General features: G+C 42.3%; 1 protein-coding gene across 1 annotated transcript in view; it reads left to right on the top strand.

Annotated features, from left to right (window-relative positions):
- The window catches only part of TMC2 (transmembrane channel like 2), a 63,264-nt gene that overhangs the window by 33,296 nt on the left and 14,579 nt on the right, over nucleotides 1–15,389 (top strand). Inside the window, exons 11-14 of the mRNA XM_048510826.1 lie at nucleotides 3,904–4,092; nucleotides 5,564–5,743; nucleotides 8,441–8,593; nucleotides 14,846–14,974. Of these exons, the coding sequence (XP_048366783.1) occupies nucleotides 3,904–4,092; nucleotides 5,564–5,743; nucleotides 8,441–8,593; nucleotides 14,846–14,974 (651 nt within the window). The remainder of the gene's footprint in view (nucleotides 1–3,903; nucleotides 4,093–5,563; nucleotides 5,744–8,440; nucleotides 8,594–14,845; nucleotides 14,975–15,389) is intronic.

Below are 15,389 nucleotides of genomic sequence, written 5' to 3'. Positions count from 1 at the left end.
GTAAGCTCGGTTGCTGGCAATGGGGCTTGCTTCTGAGTAAACCCTCCTAGGATTGTGATTCACCCATTTGAAGCACGGTTCCTTCACTAAGCTTACTCCTGAGCAACGCGTGCCTCGGAGCCAACCGTTTTTTCTAAACTAAAACCTCAGTATTCAGGTTAAATTGCCATGTTGGCACTTTGCGATAAATAAGTGGGTTTTGGGTTGCAATTTGGGCACTCGGTCTCGAAAAGGTTTGCCATCACTGCCCTAGTCAGTATTTGGATGGGAGTCAGGAATATCACCCAAGAATATCAGGATCACTACAGCAAATCAGGATCACTATAGCAAACTCATCTCTTCCCTTGAAAACACTACAATGTGACCTTGTCAGCTATGATTTGACAGCCAAAAAAAAAGTGAAGGACATCAAGGGTCAAATCCAATTTTAAAACATGGTGAACCACAAAAAAAAGGGAAACCCCTGCAAGATCAGTTCAATATTAATAAACATTATTAAAATGTTTAACCTAAAGACTATCAAATGTTGGACTTTTGGATCTGTGGGTGGTCTGCTTCTGTGACCTGCCATGTTTATCATCAGCCAGCACTTCAGTAGGTCCTTCTGCCCATCTCTCTGGAGGGAAAAGCTACAGACTGAACTGTGTCATCAGAGGCCAGAAGGACTGAAAAATCAGTGGAAAAGCTGGCACTTTTAGCATCATTCACCATTAAAGGTTGACTGCAGCTTCTTCTAGATCATAGGTGTCAAACTCGCAGCCCTCCAGATGTTATGGACTACAGTTCCCATCATCCCCTGCCAGCATCATGCTGGCAGGGGATGATCTAACAATCCATAACATCTGAAGACTGCAGTTAATTCTATCTAGTTATTAATGAACAAATACCAGGGATCAAAAGAAGCTGTTTACACATCTCTGCGTACCCCTAGTATATGGTATCTTTGCGACAGAATTTAGCAATACAAAGCCACTACAGTAAGGTATTAAATATCCTCACATCCAAAAGCTGACCCCCATACAGATCAGCAAATCTTCTGATTGCGACCAACCAAGGTTGCAGTTTAGAGTTCTGCACACTCAGTGGAAACCACAGATTTACAGGAAAATCTAATTTGTTGGGTTTTTTTAATCCCTCAAATATGTGGGTCAAATGATGAAAGCAGTTAACAGTGACATCTGCATACATAAAGAAGTTGCTCAAAAATTCCGTGGCATTTAGATAGCATTTGGGGTTGCAAACCAAAATGGCATCTGTAGAAGAAGCAGAACCAGAAAGCCAGGGGGTAGAAACTCTAACCAGCATTTGGGGAGGGGGGGGGGAAGCAGTAAATGAAGGGGGAACTGGAACTGCAGCCAATGGTTGGGGGGGGGGAGAATAAAGAAAATTGGATTTCTCTCTTCCCATGAGTCCTTGGAGTTTCACTTTTTTGTAACTAAACCCTTAGTGCACTTAAAGTTTTTGGCATGGATGTTTACTTCACAGTGGGGTCTCCCTGCATTTTTTCATCTACATGGGACAAGGTGCCCTGCTGCTTCCCCCAAGCCTAGCTACTCTGCTTCTCCTGCTCCCAGGTTTGGGTGGTTGTTTGCCACCTGTTTCTGAATTATTTTTTTGAAAGGCCATTTCCTCAGTCTAGCACTCCTAAGATAGATTGAATGTGTCTAAATAGTTTTTTTAAAAGAAGCCTCATTGGTTCCCTGAAAATTCCAGTAGAACTGCTTCTGTGTGGGTGGGGGAAGGCAGGATGGAGAGGAAAAGCTGAATGTAGCAAAATGCACACTGGTGTGCTTCGCTTTTTCTGCACAGGCATGGAAAAACATAACTCTTTCCCACCCTGGGAAACAGTGGGCCTTCTCTGATCTGTGGTGGGGTGAGAAAACATGTGCACAATTGAGAATCTAACACGAAGGTTATCTGAAGAGATCAAACATGCATAAAAAGCCATACTCTGCAATGAAAGCCTGTTCCCAAAAATATAAACATGGGCCCTTTCCCCATTTACCTTAAGCCCCGGCCTACTCTCCTCAAGTAGCGCGGGGTCCAGCTGCACTCCCCACTTCAGGGGCGGCGAGAACACAGCCGCCCCAACGCTGCCTCTCTTGCGCCCCCTCAGCGCGCGGCATCCCTGGCGCTGGAGAAAACGGCGCCTTTTGAGTGGGGAAGCCGGGGCGTGCGCCAGAAATGACGCACACGGTGAGTGGAGCGCAGCGACGGTGGTGGAGGGGAAAGTGGGAAAAGGCCCATTACCACAGTCAGATATCTCCCTCTTCATGTTTCCTGCCATTATGATTACAAACGTATACCCCAAATCTCTTAATTTTCAATAGCTACTCCTTACTAAGTTCTTGACGCTTTGAAATGCTTGTAATCAGGCTAATTAAGACAAGGCACATTTCTCCACCCACAGACTATGACAGTGCTAATCTACATTGTAAACAATGGCAAGAAGAAAATCAAATTAGCAGCAATTACAGATGAATCAATGGCCTTTTCTACATGAGCTGCTTACAACATATCTTGCCGCCAAATATTATTTTTTCTTTTAATTCCACATGTTTTTCCTCTAATTACAGAATATTTTCCCTTCATTTTTCCTCCATTGTTTTCCTGAGCACTTTTACCATTTTTAATGTTCCAAGTTAGCTTCCCTGCAATGATATTGTGTGCGATGATATTGAAGTGGTCTTTATTTTTCCACCCCACAAAACACCTGGCCCTTATCCACTCTCCTGAATAGTCACAGAACTTCCTCTACAGTCATTTTCTCCTCCCCCTCATCCTCTATGTTCAAAAGGAATTTTAATTTCTTTTTTAAGTGCTTTATCGCACCAATCCCTTGTCAGTTTCACTCCCTCCTAACCAGTGGTGGGCTCCAAAAATTTTAATAACAGGTTCCAATGGTGGTGGGATTTAAACAGTGGCACCGTCGCACACACGCACCTCCAGTCCCTATTGGGCAGGGAGGTTGCTTTAGTAACCCCTTCTCGGCACTCAGAAAAAATTAGTAACCACTTCTAGAGAAGTGGTGTGAACTGTTTGTATCCCACCTCTGCTCCTAACCTGGACATATTGTATCTTCACATTAAGGTAACATCACTAATTCAAGATGAAATTGACAAAGCTGATACAATCGACCTGACTTGTCTTCGACAATACATTAGACCAGTGGTTCTCAACCTTCCTAATGCCGCAACCCTTTAATACAGTTCCTCATGTTGTGGTGACCCCCAACCCTAACATTTCTCCATTTTACAGATGGAGAACACTGATGCAGAGAGTCTTAGGCGACCCCTGTGAAAGGGTCGTTTGACCTCCAAGGGGGTCGCAACCCACAGGTTGAGAACCGCTGCATTAGACAATACATTGCCTTCAACAATACATTAGACCTGACTTGTGTTTGTTCCCTAATGTTACATCACTAATATGATCGAGAACTTTTTTTCAAACAAATTCCTTTCAAAAACAGAGGGGCAGAAGAAAATGGCTTAAGGGGACAGTTGTTCTCCTGCATCAAAGATGACATCCCACCATCATTGGGAATAATAAGTTTTCAGCCATAGCGTGTGGAATAAATGCGATTGAACAGACAAGGGGGGGAACAATTGGGGGGGTCCCCCGAAAATGGAGATGCACAAAATGATTTTACAGGAAATGTTTCCAAAGCACAAAGCTTGACCATTGGGAAAATCTGTGGTAAGCTGTGCATGCAGAAAAGGTTACTGCTAAAAAGGTGATGCTTTTATAACCTTAGTTATGTACAATTTATTTAAAAGCTTTGTTTATTAAGCTGCATATAGAATAGAGCCCATTTTCTATGGAAAAGGTCAGATGTTTTCCACAAGGGGCTCTTTAAATTCCTCATGCCATCATCTGTTCCCATTGCTTCTTACATTGTTTAAGGAATCCATTGTGGATGAGCAGGAAAGCAACAAAGATGAGAACATCCATCTGAGAAGATTTCTGAGAGTCCTGGCCAATGTACTCATTACATGCTGCTTGTGTGGAAGCGGCTACCTCATTTATTTTGTTGTTAAACGCTCCCAGGCCTTTTCCAAAATGCAAAACGTTGGCTGGTATGAAAGAAATGAGGTAAGAAGAATGTTTTCCATTCACAATATTGACATTTAGAAAGGTAAGAATTGCCTGGCTACTCTGGCATTTGGCTTTTAATTCCTCTGGGCTCTCACAAACAGTGCAGGAAGGAGATGCCCATCTTCTTTTGATGAGTCTTCAGCTTCAAGCAAAGAAAAATAGCTTGCCTGTGAAAGGGGAAGCTGCTGTCCTAATGACCTTTGAAAGGACTGTGGATTTGGCAGTTCCTCAACAAGGTCAGTTGAAGACAGAAAACAATATGTCATGCTTGAAGGTGTGTGGACTGACTCCCAGGTGGAATCTTTCTTTTAGCATTGGGCCCTCAGAATTTATTTTTGTCATTTGGTTAGCAAAATCCCTGCCTGAGCTATCTGCAATGAGGCAAAATGATAATGAAGGGGTAAAGGGAAAGGCCATTAAAAAGTTGTGGAGGAGTGAGGGGGGGGCTGTATCTTACTCATAAAAGGTGCCCTCTGCAAATGAAAGGGTGTCTTGTGAAAAATTGTGACACTATCAAGTTAGTGCATATGGGACAAATGAAAAATCATTCACTTTTACTTCTCGTGTATGTACACATCTGTTTAACCTTCATGTCATTGTGGTTCTCAGAACTGAATTACACTCTTGTAATGACACTGTGGTAAAAGCAATCTGAAGAAGTGGGTTTGAGTCCCTACTCCGTCACATGAGTGTTGGCCTCTTAACTGATGAACCAGGTTTGGTTCTCCACTCCTGTACGTGAAGCTTGCTGGGTGACCTTGGCTAGTCACGGTTCTCTCAGCACTCTCTCTGCCCCACCTACCTCACAACATGTCAGTTGTGGGGAAAGGAAGAGAACAAGTTTGTAAGTTGCTTTGAACCTCCTCATAGTTGAGAAAAATGTGATATAAATCCAAACTCTTTTTCTTCATCTAGAACCTCGGTTTTCATTGCCTTCGGTTTTCATCGATTTCTTCAGTGAAAAATTTGTCTAGGTTTTCATCGATTTGCCTCGGTTTTCATCGATTTGCAGTAAGGTGCAGGGGTTTGTGGAGAAAAATCACCCAGACAAAGCTGTTGCAGGCCGTGTCTGCAACTTGTTTAATGACAATGTCTTGCCCCATTTCAGACAAATCTTAAAGAGGCATCAGAAACAGACCTCTTTGGACAGCTTTCTGGTGCGACATTGGTCCACTGGCTCTGAAGTTGGTCCTAGTGTTATTGTTTGTTACTGTTTTCAGCATTAAACACTACGGTTATTCACCAAAATATGTGTTTTTGTATGTTTTTTAGAGTGCCTAGAACTGATTAATTGGATTTACATTGATTCCTATGGAAAAGTTTGCATCGGTTTTCATTGGTTTCGGTTTTCATCAATTCTTTTCGGATGGATTACCAACGAAAACCGAGGTTCCACTGTACTCTTAAGATCTAGCAAGTATATTCTAACAAACACTGTGACAAATATTCTCTTGTCCTAATCGGGCAGGTTGAAATCGTCATGTCTCTGCTTGGGATGTTTTGCCCTCCTCTGTTTGAAACCATTGCAGCATTAGAGGATTATCACCCTCGCATTGGCCTGAAGTGGCAGTTGGGACGTATCTTTGCACTCTTCCTTGGGAACCTATATACTTTCTTATTGGCTTTAATGGATGATGTCAAGGAAAAGGTAAGGAGGCACTAAGCAAAAAAGGTATACACTAAATATGCTATTTATAAGATTAGCAATGCAATCCCAAACAGAATTATACCCCTCTTAGCCTATCGATTTTCATGGACTCCAAATAATGCATCTACTGCTTGGGATTGAATTCCAAAAGTTTTGCCACTGATATGACTGTCATCAGCAACTTAAGTCTTGTCTGTTGCTTCTTCCTCTTAATAAATGTTGTTTACTAGACCTGGACAGATAATAGATAATGTTTGCTAGACTTCTGCTCAGGTTAGATTCCAGCCATCACGAATGATCCTTCAAATCAGAATCTAAACTGGGGGATATCATTGCTTTAGAGCAATATCAATCCTTTTCAAAATTCGCAGCATCATTTCTGTCCTCAAATCGCTCTATTAGAATGCCTAACAACCAACTCTTCTCATGCTAAGAAAAAGGTGCAGACTGCCCTACCTAACCTGAAAGCCATAGGAAAGGGCACATAGATAATGTGGACACATACCGTGTTTCCCCGAATATAAGACAGTATCTTATATTAATTTTTGCTCCCAAAGATGTGCTATGTCTTATTTTCAGGGGATGTCTTATTTTTCTGTGTTCTGTTCGACGGGCATGCTTCCAAACAAAAACTTTGCTATGTCTTACTTTTGGGGGATGCCTTATATTTCGCACTTCAGCAAAACCTCTACTACATCTTATTTTTAGGGGATGTCTTATATTCGGGGAAACAGGGTAGATATGAGGAATAACCAGCCCAACTGCTCCTTAACGTAGCCACCAAATAGTGGTCACTTAGTTAGATGTATACAGTGTGCAAGTTCTGAAGCTTTTGAAGTTCTAAGCATCTGAAAAGGAATTAGATAATGTCCTTCAGTCCAAAGAGGGATTTGTTCTGGTGGGGTTTCCGGGCTGTGTGGCTGTGGTCTGGTGGATCTTGTTCCTAACATTTCGCGTGCATCTGTGGCTGGCATCTTCATAGGTGTATCACAGAGAAAAGTCTGTTTCACATTGTGTCTAGTGAGAAGGGAAACTTTAGTGTGGTATATTGTCCATGTCCCTGGGTGGGGAACCAATCATTAAGTGAGCCAATCACACCTTTGCATAGCAAGTTCCACCCAAACACTTAATTACTGGCTCCCCACCCTGGGACATGGACAATATACCACAGTAAACTTTCCCTTCTCACTAGACACAATGTGAAACAGACTTTTCTCCGTGATACACCTCTGAAGATGCCAGCCTCAGATGCAGGCGAAACATTAGGAACAAGATCCACCAGACCACGGCCACACAGCCCGGAAAACCCACCAGAACCAATTGAATCCGGCCGTGAAAACCTTCGACAATACAAAGAGGGATTGTTTAAATCAATTGGAATAGTCTTGCATCTCAGACACTTAAGCTTGGAATCACAACCATACATTTATTATTCAGTACGGTCATTTGTACATCTTGTTGTCAGTGTAAACTAATATACTCTAGCAATACTGACCCATGCTCCCTGTCTAACACTGAGTGTATCATGATGTTGCAAAAGCACTGGACAGGCGCTGAGAATCGGCACACACACACACACACACATACCGCATTGGGGGAGAAAGGAGGGAGAAACCCTTGTTTATGGAAAGAAAAGCAGGGTGTGCAGGCGCCACAAACGAAAGGGATGACAGATTATCTGACACAGAGCTTGGATTTTTTAGGGAGAGGAGCTGATTATTTGACACAGAGCTTGGATTTTTCAGGGAGAAAAGCTGGGACAGCTGATTATGTGACACCAAACTTGGATTTCTCAGGGAAGGAAGCTGGGATGTCCCACCAATTGACAGTCACTGAGAATCAGCGCCCCCCCCCCCCCCCACACACACACACACACATTGGGGGGAAAATGGAGGGAGAAACCTTGGGGTTTTTTAGAAAGGAGGGAGAAACCTTGGGCGGAAAAGTGGCATGCAAGGGAAACAAGGGAATCCCCCACACACACACGAGGAGTTTGAAGGGAGGAAGCAAGGATTTTAGATTAGGGGGGGGGGTGCGAGGGCACTGATTCTCAACCCCTGCCTGCGTTCTGTTTTAAAAATACAAAAAAGGTATTGAAAGTGAGTAGGGGCAATGGAGCAAGATTCAGCCAATCCGAACATAAGAAAGAGCCTGCTGGATCAGACCAGGGTCCATCTAGTCCAGCACTCTGCTACTCACAGTGGCCCATCAGGTGCCTTTGGGAGCTCACATGCAGGATGTGAAAGCAATGGCCTGCTGCTGCTGCTGCTCCCGAGCACCTGGTCTGCTAAGGCATTTGCAATCTCAGATCAAGGAGGATCAAGATTGGTAACCATAGATCGACTTCTCCTCCATAAATCTGTCCAAGCCCCAATGGTGGCTGTAAGAGGCATCGATCTCTTACAGCCACCACTAAAGAACCAACAGTTCTAATACAAAAAAAACCCCACAGGAATATTTCACCAACCATTACTAACAGCAGCAGATACAGAACCAAAACACATAATATTACAAGCAGCCACACCTGAGGCACCCAAGTCACCTTTGGGACTCCTTTTTCAGTCTGCCCTGCCAAGTCCCCAGTTTTTTACATTTTTAAATATTTGTACTAATATTCTGCACATGAATGCAAAAGCTTCTGGCATAAAATTTTAGAAAACAACAAAAATTAGAATGTAAATGTCTCTTTGCTTCTAGCTGAAGGAAGAAGGTGTCATCAAGAATGTAACGCAGTTGTCCATCTTAACCGGCTATAACTCATCTGCAGGGAATTCAAGTGTGGTTACTCCATTACATATGGACCCAGCAGATGTGCCTCGCGGACCATGCTGGGAAACAAGTGTGGGAATAGTAAGTGCTTATGGGAGATTAAGAATATGAAAAGGAGAATGGATTCCTTAACAAACTATAGGTTTGTTTCTGATAGAAAAGCCCTTGTGATCATTCGATCAATTTATTATACGGTCAAAGACCAGCATGCACAAATAAAACACTGCTCACTTTGTGATCAGTTCTCTCCCCTGCGGAACACTTACATCTTTCTGCCGCAGCTGAGTTGAAGTTAATTAAAATTGTTTCATTTATTTTGAAGTTATATAGCCTTGTGCAGCTGCCAGCCTCTTGCTGTACAAATTGACGTTTGTTTTTGCAGCTTTCACAAAAGCGCAGGTCATTGGGAGGAAATATCCATTTCAACTTGCAAGTTCAAGCCATGTAGGACAACAGTACTTGCCTTACTGAAATCTTCAGAACCATTTCCAAATTATCTCAGTTCTGAGTAGGTTGCTAACCTCCAGGTCGGACCTGGAGGTCTCCTGGAGGTCTCCTGGAATTCCTGGAGGTCTCCTGGAATTACAGCTAATCTCCAGATCTCAGAGATCATGGAGAAAATGGCTGCTTTGGGGTGGAGGGGGTAGACTCATTACTCTATATCTGTGGTGGCGAACCTATGGCACCCCAGATGTGCATGGACTACAGTTCCCATCAGCCCCTGCCAGCATGGCCAACTGATGGGAATTGTAGTCCATGAACATCTGGAGTGCCATAGGTTCACCACCACTGCTTATATTATTATACCCTACTGAGCACCCTTCCTTCCCCAATATCACCATTCTCAGACTCTGCCCCAGAGTTGTTCTGTAAGCTGCCCCGGTGGCTTTGTGTTGAAAGCTGGGATAGAAATTCTCTAAATAAGGAAGATGCTTTTGCATTTCTTTGGTGCTTAACCCCCACTTACAGTCATGCCTTCTTACAAAAATTGTGTCTGCAGATGGATATTGGCTTGGTCGGCTTTAAGATACTGGGGTTCTGTAGCTCCCAGGTTCCCAGGTTCAATCCCCAACATTGCCAGTTAAAAGGACCAAGCAGTAGGTGATTGGAAATACCTCTGCCTGAAACACTGGAGAGCTGCCAGTCCGAGTAGACAACACTGACCTTGCTATACCGATGGTCTGTCTGCTTCAGCAGAGAGTGCTTCATATTCATCTACTTGGAAAATGTATATCCCAGCTTTCAACACAAAGCCTCCAGGGCAGCTCACAGAACAAAATGTTTTCTTACAACAAAATTTAATCAACAATAAAAACATGCTGGGATCCTAGACACTGTTTGCAGGAGGCATTTCTGCCTATGGAAGAAGAGCGATTTGGGGGGGGGGGGTTCTTCTCCCATTAGACACCTCCACTTCACTCTTGTCTCTCTTGGGCATGATTTCTGCAGTGGGTGTGGTGGGGCAAGAGATTTCCTTGCAGCTTCACTTGTACTAGACAGAATTCAACCCAAAACAAATGTTAGCAACTGCAGGGAAATAAATATGATAGTAACACAAACAGATTGAAAGGATTTTACCTGACACTTAATGTTAGCAAAGATGGTTCCTGGTGAACATGCCTAGGAGAGGATTCCTAGGTTTTGGGTCTATCACAGAAACAGTTTTCCAGTAGCAATCCGTCTCACCACTGAAGATACAGAGAAGGGCTTCAGATGTATATCTTTACTGCTGGGTAGGTTCATAAGAAAGAAATCAGCACTTTACATAGCCAGGCTCTTGGCCATTTATGGCTTTAAACATTATCACTTTGAATTTTGCGTAAAAGCTCCTAATGAAAATTGCTGCAGTGAGTGCTTAGCTTAGACCTCACATTTATGTTTAGCAGGAAATGCTGTCTACATTCGCATGTTGTCTCTCACCTAGTTAACTTGGTTAATACACTTCTTACACCATACCTCAAACACTCCTTTCCCAGGCCCATTCATGCATCTTAGCTAAGGCAATTATAAGACCATTATAAAAAATTGGTTTCTAAGTTGCCAAAACAGTGTGAAGTTTTGTCTCCACGGTGCCATATTACCACTGCTAACAACTTACGCACCGAACATCACAATTAATAAATGCTGATCAGATATTAGGATAGGATCTCTTCCTCCTGTAAACTGAACCAAACTTGACAATAAGAACATAAGAACAAGCCAGCTGGATCAGACCAGAGTCCATCTAGTCCAGCTTTCTGCTACTCACAGTGGCCCACCAGGTGCCTTTGGGAGATCACATGCAGGATGTGAAAGCAATGGCCTTCTGTGGCTGTTGCTCCCAAGCACCTGGACTGTTAAGGCATTTGCAATCTCAGATCAAAGAGGATCACGATTAGTAGCCATACATCGACTTCTCCTCCATAAATCTGTCCAAGCCCCTTTTAAAGCTATCCAGGTTAGTGGCCATCACCACCTCCTGTGGCAGCATATTCCAAACACCAATCACACGTTGCGTGAAGAAGTGTTTCCTTTTATTAGTCCTAATTCTTCCCCCCAGCATTTTCAATGTATGCCCCCTGGTTCTAGTATTGTGAGAAAGAGAGAAAAAATTTTCTCTATCAACATTTTCTACCCCATGCATAATTTTGTAGACTTCAATCATATCTCCCCTCAGACGTCTCCTCTCCCAAACACTGCAGCCTCTCCTCATAAGGAAGGTGCTTCAGTCCCTCAATCATCCTCGTTGCCCTACCTAGTCCACCACAGGGTTTTGGCACTGTTTTATACTTCTTTAACTTTTCAAAATCCTGTTAGGGCCTGGTCATCCTAAGGAACACACCACAGGGAGGATTAGGAACTCCTGTCCTCCCATGTGGTTTTCAGGGGCTGAAATGGCTGCTGCAAGAGTCTAATTCCCCTGGGTTAAATAGAAAAATGGTAAACAAATACTCTAATAATGCACACAACCAAATGTGTGGAATCCTTCCCATTAGCCCTTGGGATTTACCATAATGCACGCTAAGTCAGTGAAGACAGTCGTTATTGGTGGATTGTCTTACTCTTCCCATCTTTATTTGAATGGTGTAGGGTTGCCTTATCCAAATGCTGTAATAAAGCAGTTTTTGCAAAATGTGTGTATGTGAGAGACAGAGAGAGAGACACAAAGAAAGAAAGAGAGAGAATGACACATGCACATTTTTGTTAGGACAAGAGGAGATAAAAGAACTCTTCCAGCTCAATCTGCATAGAACTCCCAGCGTACTATAACACAGTGGAGTAAAATTAAATGATCAACAGAAGTAGAGGCAGGGGACACAAAGCAAATGAAGTAATGCTGTCAGCTCTCCCAAAATATGCTGCAGTGCAACCTTAGATACGTCTGTCAAGGAGACTACAGAAATACCTGGGTTTACAAAGCAGACTATGAAACTGAACCACAGGAGACATCTAGTGGTCACAGCAAAAAGGAAAGGCAGGTGAGGTCAATGAATCCTTTTTTTTTTTTGCCCAACTGGAAAACAAACTTGAGAAAAAATAATAATAATATGAACAAAAAATATGAATATGAAAAAAGGGCTAATGGAAAGAGAGAGAAAAAAAGACCTGAAAGTTAAGGGTGGAGCTACTTGTTATGAAGTGAAGGCAGAGGTCTCAGCTCTGCGTTTGCCATCTAACTCTTAAGGATGGGGGTAAGAAGGGAGAAGAGTATCTGCAGGGGATTCACCAACAGGCATAAATGTTGTCATCTCCAACTTTGTATTAATCAAGACACGTCCGGGAAAAATATTTATCAGCGTAATGCTGTGCACAGTTCTTCTTGCCTGATGAAAAAGACATGGAAGAAAGAGTCAGAAAAAAAAAAAACCAGACTCAGACTTAGTTTTAGGGAATGTCCACATATCACAATTATCCCATTTCAAAGTGTTTTTGATCCCAACATTTACAAAGTAGTACATCTGCACTCCCTTCCCCCAAACATTGACAGCCATATTATAATATATTTTTTGCTTTTTTCACGCATGCACTGCAGCAATGATTCATAGCATTGCAGATTCAATGGTGCTGAAAAACAGTGACTGGGGTGTGGAGGAAAAAGGCAAGAAAGTAGAAATTGAGAGGAGAGGAGTGGCAAGGTGAGGGACAAAATAATGGCCGAGCAAGCACCGAAGGGGAGGTTGGCCGACTGCAAAGGGGGAGTTGGATAATGGCCTGCTGTTTTCATGGGAAAGAAAAATCATGTTAAGTATCGTATTGTGAGGGAAGCTAGCTTGGAAATGTTTCAGCAAAAAACAACGCAGTAAAAGTGTTTTCAGAAATAACGGAGAAAAGCTTCTGGGAAATGTTTCTGGAACCAAATGGGTGGGGAAAAAACATGCAGAGGTCCACAGAGGAAAAGTTTTATTATCATCCCGGGAATGTTGTAAATGATTTGTATAGAAAAGGCCTTAATGTGTCAGGATAAAACTAACGCAGTAGAACCAGGGTTGCCAACCTCAAATCCCTCCCCAGATTCTCTCCTCCTCAAGCATCACTCCCAAATTTCCAGGCTCTTCCCAGGCTAGATTTAGCAACCTTAGAAAAAATGAGTTTATGATGGCTCGGTGTCAGAAAAATAGTTTCTGGGCTTTTTGATTTGTTTTCAATGGACATGGGGTTTTGAACATAAAGCAAATCAGTCATGTGGAACTTATCTGTAAACAAATGGTACAGCCCAGGCAAAAGATTATAACCTCAGTGAAAACTAGCCTCAGCCATTAAGACCATACGAGCTGCTGATCAAGAAACCTAGGGCAACAATACTAGCAGAAAAAAAATGACCATAACCTGAGGCAAGAAAATTTCCTCAGACAAAGGAACATATTTATTTATTTATTTATTTGATTTGATTTGATTTGATTTGATTTGCTAAACCACCCTACCCCCGAAGGGCTCAGGGCGGTGTACAACAACAAAAAACAGGACAATAAAACAAATCGAATAGCCCCAATTAAAACAATACAAAACTTTAAAACTATTAAAACTATAGCAGTAGTAACCTACAAAAAATGAATGATAATAAAAGGCGTCTGGGATCCAACCCCCAGTGGACAAACCCTGAGTGGGAGGGGGTAGGCAGATGGTCAGATATATAGCCAGTGCGCAGGCAACAAAAGAGGGGCGGGCTCAGCGGCCAGCCCCCCCAAAAGCCTAAAATGGACTTAAACTGCCTGGAGATCCAGGGTCTAAGAAAAGAAAGCTTTTCAGTCAAGCAATTGAACAGTGTACCTTCTCAGTTTTAACATTATAAACCAATTTTGTTAGAAAGAGTTAAGTTATTTTATGTGTTGTTATGTTGTTTTACATTATCAGAACTTTTTTCATGTTTGGGGAGGGAGGCACTCCCAAGTCTGAGGAGGAAATTGGTGTGAGCTTATATATGAGTACTGACACAATTTAAAAAAAACAAAACAAAAAAAATCACTCTATATCAACTTGAAACAATAAAAATACCTTAAATCTGTAGAATTGTTTGTGTATTCAGGTTATCCTGGTAAGCAATTTCCAAAACCCTCCTGAGATTATGCTGATGATTTCTCATGTCTCTCTTCTTATTCTGAGGAATCCAAACAAATCTGTGTGCCGTATGCACAACCGACAGATATCAAGATGGCAACATAATCCTCAGCCAAAAGTGTTTCTGTGCTGCACTCTATTGGAAGCCATGCTACAGTTTGCATTCTGAGAGGCTGCTTTCCTTTGTTTTAGAATGGATGTGGATAAATAAAAAATGAGTTGCAGTATGTAAGAAACACAAATGTACTGCTAATGAGGTGGCTCCCGAGACTTCCTTTTAAACCTTCGCCCAAATGAGTATTGCTGGACCTTTAGGAACTGAAGGAGCCATTCAGAAATGCTACAATTTAGACAAAGGCAGAAGGGTAATATCCCTCAAAAAGACTTTAGTTTAGCCCGTAGAAAGTGAGGTCGTATGCATCAGAACTCCCAGCAACCTTTGCTTTACAGCAGAGTCAAAAAGCCAGACAACCAGAGGTGGGATCCAACCAGTTCTCACCACTTATCTAGAAGTGGTTACTAATTTTTTCTGAGTGCTGAGAAGGGGTTACTAAAGCAACCTCCCTGCCCAATAGGGACTGGAGGTGCGTGTGCGGCGGCACCACTGTTTGAATCCCACCACCATCGGAACCTGTTACTAAAATTTTTGGATCCCACCACTGCAGACAACTCTGCTTTAACGTACAGCTGTGATGCCTAATTATTTCTTGAAGTGTTTCTTGAATCATAAAATAAACATACTGAGGAGATGCTATCAGAAAACACCGCACAAATGCTTCATAATTGTTTCTGTTGCAGGAATTTGTAAGGCTCACTGTGTCCGATATACTTGTGACATACGTAACTATACTAGTGGGAGATTTTGTCCGTGCTTGCTTTGTCAGATTTGTAAATTATTGCTGGTGCTGGGACCTAGAGGCTGGATTTGTAAGTAAATGATTTTTATGTGAGCAACTGTATTTTTCTTTTAACAAATATTTGGGACCATATTTTAATTCTATTTGCATTTTGTTCACTGAAATATGCCTATGAAATGTTTTTTTTCCTTCCTGAAGCCAGGTTGCCCTCACCAGAAAAGGCGAGATTAGTTTGGGGTTACAGATGTGTCATTCCTTGAAATACCCAGCATGAAGCCCACAGTACCCCACATGGTAGTGCAAAAATACCCAATAATGCCATCCAATATGGCTTATTTATTTGTTAGATTTGAAGCCTGTCCTTTCCAGACTGCAGTCAGGCCTAGGGATACTCACATCATAATTCACACATTAAATATAAAATCAATAATAATGAAAACCTTATTAAAATTCTAACTTTAAATCCACTTGGCGGCCTTAATAAA

The sequence above is a fragment of the Sphaerodactylus townsendi genome, linkage group LG11 (genome assembly GCF_021028975.2).
Source record: "Sphaerodactylus townsendi isolate TG3544 linkage group LG11, MPM_Stown_v2.3, whole genome shotgun sequence".
Taxonomy (NCBI): domain Eukaryota; kingdom Metazoa; phylum Chordata; class Lepidosauria; order Squamata; family Sphaerodactylidae; genus Sphaerodactylus; species Sphaerodactylus townsendi.
Note: the sequence above shows the minus strand (reverse complement) of the source record. Positions and strands in the feature narration are given on the sequence as shown.